The sequence below is a fragment of the Camelus bactrianus genome, chromosome 5 (genome assembly GCF_048773025.1).
Source record: "Camelus bactrianus isolate YW-2024 breed Bactrian camel chromosome 5, ASM4877302v1, whole genome shotgun sequence".
In the NCBI taxonomy this organism is placed as follows: domain Eukaryota; kingdom Metazoa; phylum Chordata; class Mammalia; order Artiodactyla; family Camelidae; genus Camelus; species Camelus bactrianus.
This window is the reverse complement of record NC_133543.1, coordinates 95,318,475-95,332,962: the sequence shown is the minus strand read 5'-3', so window position 1 is coordinate 95,332,962 and position 14,488 is coordinate 95,318,475. Positions and strand designations below refer to the sequence as shown.

Here is a 14,488-nt window from a genome sequence, read left to right as displayed (position 1 = left end):
GCCTAAACATTAGTTTCAGTAATCAAGATAGTATATACATATAGTTATATATTAAAGTGACAGTAAAGCACATTTCAAGGTTATTTCAGAAACAGAAAGATTACATCCTATTTAAAAAAAAAAACAAACATAAAACATTTTCCATCAATCAGTTGTTTTAGACATTCTAAAACAAAAATATACTGATAAAATTTCTTTCAGGAATTAAACTTCAGTTGCTTTCAAGTAAAACCAAGTAATGTTTGTATTTAAAAGACTGATCTGTTACAAGGAGCTGATGAACAAAGTATATACTAAGCTTTCAAAATCTAAATGAAATTTACTTCAAAGTATTAAAAATTGAATTATTAGATCAACTAACTTAACTCTCTTATCGCACACTACTGTGTTCTCCTAAGTTTAGCGATAGTGGAGAGAAGGTAAAAGTGAGAACGTATGAAGGATCATCATTAAAAGATGATTAACATCCTATAATTGAAAAGCCTGAGAAATATAGCATAAAGCACACAAATTAGTAAAAGATGCCTACTAGACAACAGAACTTACTGTTGGTAGCCTGGAGAGGAAAAGCTGAAGTAAATTCACCAAAACTGCGGCTAGATGAAAGCATTCTAAATGCTGGACAGCCAGAAATTATGCATATGATGAAATTTAAAGAAAAAAAAGAAAACTGAAAGAAAAGGCTTTAAGACAATACACAGAGTTAAAAGTTGAACAAAAAGTAATCAGCCAAAGATTCTAAACAAGGGTTCAATGAGTTTCTGAAAACAATAGTTTATGGGAGAGTATTCAATGCTTTAAGAACAATTCCTGCACAGAAAAGTATGTTCAAGTTTATTACAGTGATCTTTAAACAATCTACTAACCTAATATCACTTATTTTCTAAAGCTTGTTGCCCTGAAAATTACTTACATTTTTAGTTCTCTGGAAGCAATCAATTAGCTTCCTTTATTCAGAAGCTAAATCATAATGTGTTTTGTGAACCTAAGAAACTTTAGTACTGTAATGCCTCTGTGCATCGGAAATTTAAGGAAGATTCACGTGCAGGAAAAGGAGAACAGATGTGACTTAGACAAAAATAACCAGTATTCAGAAAAACAAACAAACAAACAAAAATAGAAAGATATCAGGTTTCCCCAGAGCTTTGTAAGATAGAACCATTTTAAAACCAGATAATCATAGAATTTAAGTTTAGAGTAATTTTCCAAAACTGTATCTAGCAAGTTTTATTTTATAAAGTAAACATTTAAGCATAATGCTGGAGAAGCTCTACCTGTAGTTTGGGGCTGAAAAGAAGAGTGACTTGCTGTGGGGAAACCTCCAAAATTACTCGAACCACTAGACTGTCCAAATGCATCAAAGTTTGCAAAATCTGCATTTGCAGAATTCTGAGCTGTAAATGGCAAGGAACAACACATGTTAATGAATATGAAAATTATAAATGAAAAATATGATAGATGAATTTAAGAATTTTATGAAAGTTTCTATGTCTCACAACTTACTCCAAAGAGAATTCATTTAGAAATCAGATTTTAAATTTTACCAGTGTTTATTTCACCCAATTTCAAGCAATTTACTAAAGGATATTCAGAAATTTCCCAAAACAATTCACGCAATAAATTTGTACACAATACTCTTTTAAGTGACCTCAGAAATAGTACTATAAAGTGACTCTATTAGAGGAAAATCTGAATTAAGAGCACTAAACATATGAGTTATAATAAATCAGACAGAGATGCAGGATACAGGATACACTTAGAAAATTCAGATTTAAAATGGTGATGAGTGATTTATCAGCTATGTGAATCTAAAATAATGATACAAAGATAGTTTAATTACATTAATATTCTTCTTGGTATTTTTTTAAAGTTTACAACTATGTCACACCACAGCATGTTAAAAAAAAACTTGAAATGTGTAACAAGAAAGACATGATCACCAAATAAACTGCAGATACTCGTATTTTATTAGAAGCCTCTCATTTTAAAACACATATTAAAATTTGAGAAACAATGAAAGCTAGTAAAAATTACAGCATAAATGCACCTCTTATCTAGCAAAAAAGACCAACTGGCATTTCCCAACTGGTCACCAACCTAAATATCTAAGTAAGATAAAATGATTGAAAAGATTTTTTTAAGGCCAAAACAGATGCTGGACAGGATTTTTATAGAGGATAAGATAAGAGTAAGTAAGAAGTGGTTAGTATACAGGTAAGGGAATGCTAAGTGGTAAGAATGAAAAGCATGTCCAGAAGATGGGAGAAAGATTAAATGTCATCAACAAAGTGAGTTAGCCACTTCAAATCCTTTGCAGGCAATTCTACTTCTGGGTAGTTTTTGTACAGACAATTTTGCAAATGAGCATGGCTGAATCTAACAGCTAAACAATTTTTTTTAATAGTGCTGAAAAAATCAGAATGGTTACCAATAAGGGATCACTTAAATATATTACAGAACATCATAAGATGGAATACAATGCAGCCATTTTAAAAACTTGTATAAAAGAATATTTAGTCCTATACAAAAATGCTTATAGCAAAGTTAGTCAGATAAATTGGTTAATAAATTCCAGATACATTTTCATTTCCCAATTTCATTAAACATAGTACTACGTGCATAGAAAAAAAAAAAGGCCCATTAACAAGGTAAAACATTATTCTAGGAAGAAAATCAAGAGAACTTAACAGCATTGTATGTACTTGCTGTTCTGGATATATCTGAATGGGTAGGACAGTAGGGGAGGAAATGTACCTAAAGTAGACCCTGCCTTTTACTCCCCATCTGTGCCACTTCCCTTCTTGTGTCTTCACACCGACCACTTCTGACGTGTGGAGTGCTATCCCACATGTCACTGCTCACACTCTTCTTGAAAACCTTTTTAAAACACTTTTGTCCTAGCTCTCAAGCACTACACAGAAGTACCTAAATTAAAAGGCTGCTTATTGCTTAACATAGAAATTCTGTATTTTCTGGACTCCTTGCAATATTTTAGCTGTTTTTACTTAATATGGTAAAATTCAAAATTCAATTTCTTTACAGGCTGAAATTTTACTGTCCCCAAAATAAATAAAACGGAAGAAATACTAGTACGTAATAAAAATTTAATTTTTAAAAAAATATTTTGGAAAAAGTATCTATACCAGTTAAAATAATGAAGTTTAAACACAGTTACCATATAGCATTGCTGAGAACACCAGTAAGCAAGGACAGTTTGGTGAAAAGGGAATCTAAGATAAGAATCAGAGGAATCCATCCTAGCATAAGTAACTGCAAACCCTTAGAGGAGTCCCTCAATTGTTCTGGCTCTACCAGTTTTCTCACTAACAAAACGCGAAGGTTCACTAGATGGTCTCTACTTTCAAATCCAACACCCTGACTACTATGATTCTGTAACTTATGAAACACTAGGAAAAAATTCTTTAAGAGTTTTGAAATACTAAGTGACAGAGAAGAAAATTCTACTAAGAGACAAAATAAGTTTATAAGGCCAAATTTAGAGTGCGTTATACTCCAAAAGGCAAGTTTCCAAGTTTTTTAACACTTCAGGTGTACATCTGAGAACAACAAATGAAATACATCTGTCCCCTGTAGAAACAGGAATTGGGTCCCTAAGCTAGTTTATGGCTTATAGCCTTGAACATATATGACTATGTAGTCTATAATAATAATAGTGATGATAATAACATTCTACATTTATATTTAGAACATCATCTGAGGAAAAAATTACACTTAACATGTTTTAAACATCATCAAGAAAAAACAAGTTAACATAATCCATTTTGTTGTCGAGTCTATTTTATCACATTCATATTTTCCCAATGTTTTCCAACCAAAGCACAAAGTACATTAATCAAATTCCTATTCGTTATAGCAAGGCAGGGTTTTGTAATATTCCTATCACTTTTTATTCGTAAACACTGAATCTACTCACTGTCTTCAACAACTGGATATAGTAACTTTAAAAATTTAAGTGTTGTGGAATGAAACTTTGATAAACACAACTTTGGAAATTAAACACTAATAAATTCAATAAATAAAACTTATTATCTGGAACCTCAAGCAATCTCTATGCAAAAAAAATCCAAACTAAAAAGAATGTGACAAAAACAGTAAAGATGCTTCTTAAATAATCTTATTTCAAAAAGCACAAAGGAGTCAACTCAGTTTAGAATTTAAGGTACCAAGTTAACAAGCCTGAATCTTGCCCAGAGTTGTCCTTTCTCTTCAATGAGAAACAGATACTTATGAGAAAAGGGTGAAAAGAAATGTCTGGAGACCAGAGGATGGAAACTGGCTGCCCACATCAAATTCAACTAACAAATATACTTTCTTAACCCACACAATATTTTAGATTATTTTCATCAATTCCTAACACTTAAAAAGAGTACTTCACATTATACAATAATATTTCTTGCTTCTCTTAAAAGAAAATCAATATATTTAATAATTCTGAGCCTGTATTTCCATGTGGCAACAGGGAATTATGGAACATTCCTCCTTTGAAAGGGTCACCATGGTTCCTTCCACAGTTCATTATAATACTCATTTGTGTTAACTGGATGGCAAGGCAACTGAGTTTGACATCCCTATATAAGGTGTGGCAAAAATCAATTACAGTTTACAGTTTATAGGTTCTGTGATATGTTTATTACCAGGCAAAATAACTATTACATCCTGTAGTTAATTATGTGTCTAACTGCATGCATGTTTCTGTAGAAGATGACTTTTCCTGAACACAACAATGACCCCACCACTGACACACATCCACACACACCATCTCAGCCAGAATGTTCAAATAAAGAAGGGTAAAGACTTTTGGCTTTTGAGTCATTAAACTATCTGCAAAAGAACAGGTTTTCCTATAAAACAATGCTAACGAGATCGACATATCTGAATAATTATCATTTGCTACTAAAGATTCCATTTGTCACATCAATCTGCTCAAGAGAAAATTTTCACCTAATATATTTTTTTTAAAATGAGAACTTCAGGGTGAGAACTCACCTATCAATGACTTTACATCTGTGAACCATTTATGGAAAAATAAAAATTCAGAGTGCTTGCAAAGGCTCTGGAAAAAGTCATTTCAGACTGAACCATGATACTGATTTACACTTAAAAACTACTTAAGGTAAAATGTAACTCTACTAGATGGGGAAAAAAATGAGTAGTTTTATTAGCTTGTTCTTGCAATATCCATATATATTTTATTCTCCTGGAATCAAATGAAGTAAGAAAAGAGTGATCTGAGTGGTGATTCATAAGTAAGAAAGAACGTTAGGCTAAAAAACTACTGCTCTCAGACAACCTGACCTAATCTGCATGGTTATTAAACCATTTCCTCGCAGACTCATCTGTCCTACCATTTCTGCTGTATGGGGAAAGCAGACAAATGGTTAACATCTACAACCATCTATCAATCTGATAAAAAAAAAAATCTATAATTTTAACATTTTCTACAATTAAATAATGGCAATTATTTTCAAAAAGCATTTTAAGGAAGTTATTAAAAATATGAGTATAATCATGGTTCATATTAGTCTGTGGAGTTGCAGTGAGTTGTCCATTTTTGGCTAATACAGCTACAAAGAAAAGTATAACATTAATACCCTGATCTGCAAATATTCACAAAGTGCCTTAAAAAAAAAATCCACAAGAGAAACATGAACTAAGCTGAAATTTTACAAAAAAAAGTTTGGCAGTTACTTACCCATCATTTCAAATTGTATTTCAATAAATCTAAAATTGAGATAAACGCAGACTACATTACACAAGGTTTACTCTCTATCTGCTGATTCTTCCACCAACTCTCTTGGCCACCATTCGAAAAGCAAGAGGTGGGAACAGAGAGCTGGGGCTCTCGTCTGGTCAGAGGGAACTGACTTCCCAGCTGGAGTGGAAGGAAAGAGAGTCTCCTCTGTCTCTTTCTGGACTTTTGCTGCTTAGTTAACGTAGGCAGAGGGAAAAAACCTACCACAGTCCCAACTTAAGGTTCCTGATTTTCTACCCTTCTCAGTATAATCTCTCCTGAAAGAAATCTTTATCCTAGGATCCCTTTTTAAAGCAAGCACACATACAAACATACATAAATTACACCATAATTTCCTTCTGTAGCATCTTATCCTTAGGAAATGCTTTTAGTAGTTAAAATAAAAAGTTCCATGTTTGATAGAAAGAAATGTGGATGAAAAGTAGCTTCTCTACAATTTTCCAAACTATCTCAGTGCATTTTTGGGTACATATATACATGATACACTTTGTACCATTATCATCTAGGACATCAAATTGAAAGGAAAGGAAAAAAGGGATAGCATCACAATTTCACAGGTGAGTAAAAGTAAAATAAATCCTTAAATTCAAGTAGGAAATCAATTCTGTAAGCACTGGTTTTTGTTATGCTTATAAAATAGTGAAATATATACATGCAAAAGTATATGGCAAAGTTTCAAATTATCAAATAAAACTGCTTCAAAATGACCAGATCAGTTCTTAAATTAGTGCTCTTCATTTTATTTGATGCTCATTCAATCACTCACACATGTAGATGAGTCAACCTTCTACAACATACACATCAAAACTTACTGGCATTCAAAATAGATTTCATGCATATCTCTCTTATAAACACAGTGTATGCTTCTAGATTGTTTACATCAGACCTTCTAAAACAGACAGTAAGGGACAAAGTCAGCATTTGAACTCAGGTCACTCTGACTCCAAAGCTCATTTCTTTGCACTACATTATGCGGCTTCACTGTCTCATAGACCGTTACTATTATCACTAGAGAGGCACAAATGACTACATCTAAACTACTTCACTAATCAACTGTTAAATATTACCTAGGTAACGCTATAAAGTTTGTATATTCTTAACAAAAGAATCCTGTAATTTCTAATTTCTGGTGAAGTGCATTAAACTCTTTGTAACAAACATGTTAAATCTGGGAATAAAGAAGGAGTTGTATCTTCAGACGCCAACCTGAAGATATTCCTACTCCAAAGGCAGGCTAATCCGAGCATTAATAAAGGTAACAATGACAACAAACTTAAGATGCACCAAATGTTTAAACCTAGGAATTCATAATGAAACTAAAGAAAAATCAGATCACCATTAAAAAATGCTAGGGAATCAATTCAGTCTAAAATCTTTATTGGAATCAATCATACACTGACTTTCCTATATTAAGTATACCACTAGTTAACCAAAATTTTTTAAAGAAGTATTTCAGCTGATAAATGAAGGGATGATAAATTTAGAGTATCATCATTTTGCATGATAGATCTAGGCAGAGTATCAATAGCTAACATTACAAAAACGATCAGTATTCTGCACTTCTTAAACTCTGAGTTGCAGGCCTGCCCCTCCACCATCGCTGCCTATTCAATAAAAAGAGCCTGTAACTAACCAAGTCTCTAAATCCAACTGGCAATTTATAGACAATACAGGGAAGAGAGGAACCTGTTAAAGGATCCCACAGTGGTGCAATCGATAAATTTAGATTGCCGAAAATTCTAAAGGACAAATAACCTGGTTTCATCAGTATATAAATTGCAGAGGAGAAAGAGGGATGGAGAAAGAAACTAGACTGAGAAATATCTCACAATCGCAAAGTGTAGACCTTATTTAAAACCCAATTTGAATAAACTGTGTGTGTCTGAACTGAAATGAAAAGTTGAAATCTGACTACTTATTACTACTATTAATTAGGGAGCAGTAAAATACTACTGTGGTTATGTTTAACAACGTACTTCTGTTCTACATATATAAAAAATTTAAGGATAAACTAGTATGTCTAAAATTTGCTACAAAATAATATGAGAGGAGGAAATGAGTAGAATACTACATGAAACCATATAAGCCATGAATGATTGGTACATGAAGTTTATATTATCTGGTCACTTTTGAATATTTGCAATGTTCCATAATAAAAGGATAAAAAAATATTTAAGTCTTTCCCCATTTTTCTTTGGAAAGGGGTCATACCAGTATCTAACATTAAGTACAATCTCTTCTGTGATTAAAAAGCATCAGAATTACATGATTACATATCACACATCAACAGCTATGGGTAATCAAATGTTCTCAAAAGAACTAGCTTACTGATACTTAAGTTTAAAAACGAATGGATGTCTCTTGGTACTACATATGTATCTCTGGCAAAAGCTGTTTGGAAAAAAACACTTACCTGCATGACTGTTGAAATGTGCAAAGTTAGCAAAATTGGCTGTAGCTGTTGACTGAGGTGCTGGAGCAGCAAAGATGTCTGAGCCAAGATCACTTAAAAGGTCAAACTGCTTCTTTTCCTGCTGCTGCCCTTGAGAGCGACCTACGACAGGGGACTATAAACCACATATTAACTATGAAGAGCTTCCAGTCAGATCTAAATTTTTATAAAACTAGTTCCAATTCATCAAGCTTAAAACACAATTTAAATATTACATAATCTCTTATTTGTAGTTTTGAGTTCTTTGCTGTTTTTTGAAAGCACAAATTTTCAACATCTATTCCCAAATTATCTTTCAATTGTAAGTATAGAGTCAAAAATCAATGAAATATAATTATTAACAATTGGTACATCTCATGATGCAAGAGAGACTTACTGCTAAGACAGCATGACAAGGCTTTTACAGAACACATCTTTTATCCATGGGAAAAGTTACAGTATACTGACTTTACCCTTCTCTCCATTGTTTACTCAAACCTTTGGTGAAAACAGCAATTTATCAGATGCCCTTGTATATACATTATTAAAAAGAGTGGAATTTAATTCAAATAGCGCCATGTCTCTGAACCATTCATGTGCAGGACAAATGTTTTAATGCCAGGGCCACACAGTAACAGATCTGTCACAGCTCAGTCAACTGTCATGAAGTACACAAGCATAAACTCTAGACATCAACTTCTGAAAAGACTTCAGGTCTATTCAGTTTTTTAGAATAAGGTATGTAATGCAAAGCCACCTGCATTTCAGTGACAAACATGCTTCACAATCAGGATGGGAAAAAATTCTACTGCTTGAGAAATCCTTTCCTGTAAAAATGTACCAGAGGCTACACTGTTCTAACTTTGATGGTCATGACAGATTTATGTTTTACCATTATATGTTATATGACAGATAGCTATAACAATGGTCCTGTGAATCTTTATGAAGAAGAAACTCGTATTTGCAATAGCAAAAACAAAAAAACACATTCCAACCACTTAACCAAAAATCTTTAATGTATTAAAAACCATTAAGACACAATGCTACTGGTATACAAGGTTATGCTACTGTCTTAAAAAATTCCCAAATTCATGGCACTCAATTCTCCTTAGGTAGAAGCCTCTACAAAGCCTTAAAGACTACTCACCTGACTAGGTGTGCCCTTATTTAGGTGCAGTGCTGGTGCTGAATCTCCTAAAAGAGATTTCAGTGGTTTGACCTCAGGTGTGCTGCTTGTGCTACTGGCAGAGGACCCTGAAATAGATGCATGAACTGATGCCACCACTTTGGCTTGTTCTGGTGGGACATACCTAAAATACATGAAAAGTTGAACAGGCAGTTAACTAAGAAAGATGTAGGAAAGCTCAAATATGATAAGCTTAATTCTAATTCTATACAATACTAATTCTAATTCTAATTCTATAGAATATTTTGATATTAATCATATTTCAAAAGCCTCTTAGAATTGATAGCTTAAGACTAAACTTAATTGAAATACTCAGAGAAAGGGTAATGAAGACTAACCACAAAACTTGTTTCAATTATTTACTTACAGTTTTTCTAAGAAAATAAATAAAATCTATTAAATAGTTGTTCTTTTTAAAAACAGAGGACCTGCAGTTAATCACGATGATAGTTAATAATTCTAATTTTTAAAAACTAAAGTAAGATCACAAGTAATAGTAAGATTACAAATAATATTTGAAAACAGAGCAAAAGGAAAAACATTTATTATATTATAGTTAATAGCCTAATATAAAGGCTTATTATCAATCTATAAGAATAAGATTAACAACCCAATTTTTAAATGGACAGAAGCAATTCACAAAGGGAGACAAAAATCAAAATACTTATAACCTAATAAAAATACAAATTAAAATACCATTCACATTTGATCTGAGTATAAACTTTATAAATTCTGCTACTATCTATTAAAATACATAAATAGGTACACTCTGTGCCCCAGAAGTACCACTTCCAGAAACTTATCCTTAGGAAATAACTGGGTAAGTGCACACAGATACATGTGTTATGTATATTACCACAGCATTCTTCAAAATTTCAAAAAACTGGACAACAAACCAAAATCCACCAGGAGAAAAAACACTTAAAGGGATTATGCTAACACCTATATAATATAACACTATATAACAACTCTGTCTTGATGTGGAAAAACGTCCACAAGACTTTACAGGTCTTCCAGGTTTGATCCCAGTCATGTAAGGATTCACAGGATAAAAGGAGGAAGGAAGGAAGGGAGGTAGCAAGAACATAATGCCCAAATATTGGTAATGCTGACTTCCAGGACTGGACCACGTGAGAGCTTTGCTCTCTGTATTTCTGGGGTTTGTTCTACCTACCCTTCCTGCACCCCCCATATCACGCAAGTGGGAGAAGTAGAAAAACTCTGCTTTTCTATGCTATTCCAGAGTCAGAGTTCAAATCCCAGCTCTATCACTCAATAGCTATGAAATCTAGGGCAAACTACTTCAACTTCCGTGAAGTCCAAATTTTCATCTATAAAGCTGAAATATGGTTGCTGTGAGTTATAAACAAGTTAACATTTATAAAGTACTTACAACAGTTTTCTGATACGGGTGTTAGCTATGTATGTGTAAGCTATTATCAAATTATGTAATAATCACAATGAAACTGCTTTGTTTTTTTCCACTAAATAGGAGAGATGACGGATATGATAAAGAAAACAGGAAGTCACACTTTCCCATAATTTGATCTATCAATGATGATGCCAATTTTTGAGTACAGCCAAGTCTTACTAAAGGATAAAACCAGATAGTAGTCTTTGGCTCAAACACTTGCTTAATCAAAAGTGAAAAAGCTAAGCTTGTATAGCACAGGAAGTGAGTTTGAAAACTGGTCATAAGAACAATTTCAAAATCCCTTTAGATGACAGCAACAACCTCAGTGCTTTAAGTGTAGTTGCCTATGGTGAGGATTTTTAGGGGGACTGCATTTGGACAGTGCTTATGCCATGTTAAAAACCCACCGCACCACTCTCTAGTTACATGTCACAGGTATGCAGGAGTGTGAGTTTCAAATGCACAGGCCTGGCCTACCTTAATATTGGTCACTCCCTCTCCCCCACCCACCAATTAAAGTTTGTATTTGTATTACTCTTGTTATTACTATCTTGTTTTTCAGGACAGAAAAGATAACAAGAAACATAACTATTTGAAGTTTACAATTATTTGAAGTTTATAATTATTTGGTTATGGTTTGAATGAATAATTTTTATTACTGCTGATTATTACTACTATTAATGGCAGGGTTGCCGGTTTTAATTGTATCAACTCTTACACACACTTTTCTTTTGCTAGTTGAAGCTAAACTATCTGAAATCCCAGTTAAGTCCTACTCAACTTTGAGTTGGTAAAACTGTTGGGAAAATCAAAAATTAGACCAGGGCTACGTAAGGAGAAAGGTCTTAACTACGAGATAAAAGGTCTAGTAAATTAAGAACTAAAGTGATAAAAAGATAATTATATACTTCCTTTTAAGAGAATCATTTATGGCACCATGTTTTTACTATCACCCTACCTTCTAAGTTTTTTTTCTTCTTTCCTGAACTAAAATCTTACTAGTATGTTTTCTTCTACACTCACACCTAATGTTTCTAGTAATGCTGAATACAGCCCTGGCAAAAAGAGTCTCCTCCAGAGAGCAGTAAGAATACAAAGTTCACAGAACTTACAAATCAGGGCCACTTCTTTCTAATATGCTCACGGTGGATGAAAGTAGAGGTATCTCACTCACAGCAGTACTCCCTCAACCAAAACAGGCTTTTGAAGGTATTATTCTCTGCGTTAAAATACAGCTCCTCAGGGAAACAAGAGGCTATTTATTTCTCATTATTTGTTCCCTCTATTTGTAACTCTCTCTCTGATCTTAACCCAAGAAGGAAATACACATTATTGAATATTGATAAACAACCAAGAATTCATCATTAATGAGTCTTAGTAAACTGACTTAAATTGTGCTCACAGCTAAAAACGAAGAGCTCAAAGTAGCTGAGCACTACTAGTTCTACGAATACATTCCCTGCTCTGCTTTAAAAGGCTTACGAGCCATTATGTCCAGCCTCTTTTAACTTAAAAAAAATTTAACATCTGACAGATTTAGTTAGAGAAGTATACACACTTCCTTCTTAATCAAGTGGTAAAATGATTTCCTGGGGGGGCAGTGAGGGGTATTTTGAGCAAAGAATCATCGCAACACGCAATTAAGGGAAAAGACTACTACACGACTGCTCTAGCACAGTGTCTACTATACAAAAGATACTAAACAAACACTTGTTAAATGAAGGAAGATTTTAAGAAAGGAGGCTTTATAAGACTAAGATGTCTAGAGAAGCTAACAGGGCTAGATAAGGTTTAGAAGGAAGAATTTTTAACTTCCGAAAAAAGGGTAGGAAGCCTGCTGACAAGGAACAGGCTACTGCTAGGCACTGATGAGTTAACATAAAGCAGAAGTAAAGGTTTTTGGAAACCAAATCCAATAAAAGGCTGAAGTACAATGAGTATCCACCTATTTCCTTATTTCCTACCTACCTACCTACCTATTTCCTTCCTTCCTTCCTGTCATACTATTCTTACCCACAATTCATGTGATTTGTGGAACCTTTGCTCTAAATACAAACTATTGACTCACCATCTTTTCTTTTCATATTTTTCTTGTAGGAACTCTTTCACTTTTTGTGGATCCCTGAAGTCTGGAATTGCTGAAGATCTATCATCAAACAATCCTAGCCAAATCTGTTTACAGACCTTTGGAAAGAATTAAAAAAAAAAGTGTTAAATTCAACATCTTAATGAAATTCTAAGGGAAAATTAAGATTCTTTCAGAAAACTAACCTACTTAATTTTAATAACATTGCTTTCAATGGATACTTATCACACTGAGCAATGAAGAAAAAAACGAAGAAACTAAATTTACTTGAATCTGTTACAGTATGCAATAAAATCTTGTCAACAGCATCACAAAGAACTGCACCTCACAGGGAAACAAATAGTGAAATGGGATTTAGGAGGACCTGGGATTGTTTAGTCTTGGAATAATCATAAACTGTAAACCATTAGCAAAGTCACGTAACCTTTATGAACCCCAGTCCCCTCACCCCCTAAAACTGAGCAATCAGACCAGTATCAATTTCCTTGATAGGTTTAAAAATCAACCAAAAAGAACAAATAAAAAGTACTAAAATCATAAATAATTTGCTATTAAACTGTAACAATAACAAATATACAAGGCAAAGACAACTCTAGCTTTATAGCTACCTCCTATGCTTTTTTCCTAATGGCTAAAAAATGAGAATCTGAGATATTTAACTTTTTAGTAAAATCAAAGAAATGAAGTGATGTGGAACTCATATAGGACACAAAGACTAAAGAGAACTATAAAGAAAAAAACTGATAAAGTGGGCTTTATCAAAATTAAAAACTGTTGCTCTTCAAAAGACATAAAAGAAAAAACGAAAAGGCAAGGCACCGACTGATAAAAAGTAGTTGCAAAGTGTATAAGACCTTGAATTCTTTAAACTCAACTATGAAAAAAAGACCAAAAAACCAATGTATTCTTTTAAACAGTGAGCAGAAAATCTGAACAGACACTTCACTAAAGATACACAGATGGCAAACAAGCAGCCCAGCATCATTAGTCATGGAGAAAATGCAAATTAAAACAACACTGAGACCCCCTGCATAGACACCCATATAAGACCACCAGAATGGCCAAAATTAAAAAGACGGAACATACCATGTGTTGGTGAGAGAATGTGGAACAACCGGAACTCTCAAGAATGTAAAATGGTACAACCAGTTTGGAAGACAACTGGCAGTTTCTTAGAAGTTAAACATATACCTACCATATGACCTGGCCACGCTCTTTTGAATAAACACTTCTAAGTATTTACTCAAGCACATGTCTATACTCAGATTTGTACACAAATGTTCACAGCAGCTTTACTGATAACTCCAAGCTGGAAACAACCCAAATATCCATCAACAAGTGAATGGATTAATTCTGGAATATGCAAATAGGATACTATTCAGCAATAAAAAGGAACAAGTTACTGACAGAAGCAACTACGCAAATAAACCTCAAGATAATTATGCTGATTGAGAGACGTCAGAACCACCCCCCAACAAAGCACATACTGCGTAATTCATTTAAAATTTTAATATAAAATAAACAAGTTCGTACTGTATAGCACAAGGAACTATATTCATTATCTTGTAGTAACTTACGGTGAAAAAAGATATGAAAGC

General features: G+C 33.4%; 1 protein-coding gene across 13 annotated transcripts in view; it reads right to left on the bottom strand.

Moving 5' to 3' along the window:
• Positions 1–14,488, bottom strand: part of AGFG1 (ArfGAP with FG repeats 1) — a 70,308-nt gene that overhangs the window by 17,210 nt on the left and 38,610 nt on the right. For 7 of the 13 annotated variants that reach the window (XM_074364425.1, XM_074364423.1, XM_074364424.1 and 4 more), the window contains exons 3-7: positions 12,873–12,988; positions 9,352–9,514; positions 8,187–8,340; positions 1,275–1,394; positions 547–618 (exon numbers count right to left, since the gene is read on the bottom strand). In XM_074364425.1, coding sequence (XP_074220526.1) covers positions 547–618; positions 1,275–1,394; positions 8,187–8,340; positions 9,352–9,514; positions 12,873–12,988 — 625 coding nt within the window. The remainder of the gene's footprint in view (positions 1–546; positions 619–1,274; positions 1,395–8,186; positions 8,341–9,351; positions 9,515–12,872; positions 12,989–14,488) is intronic. The other 6 variants (XM_074364429.1, XM_074364431.1, XM_074364430.1 and 3 more) reach the window with 3 other exon arrangements.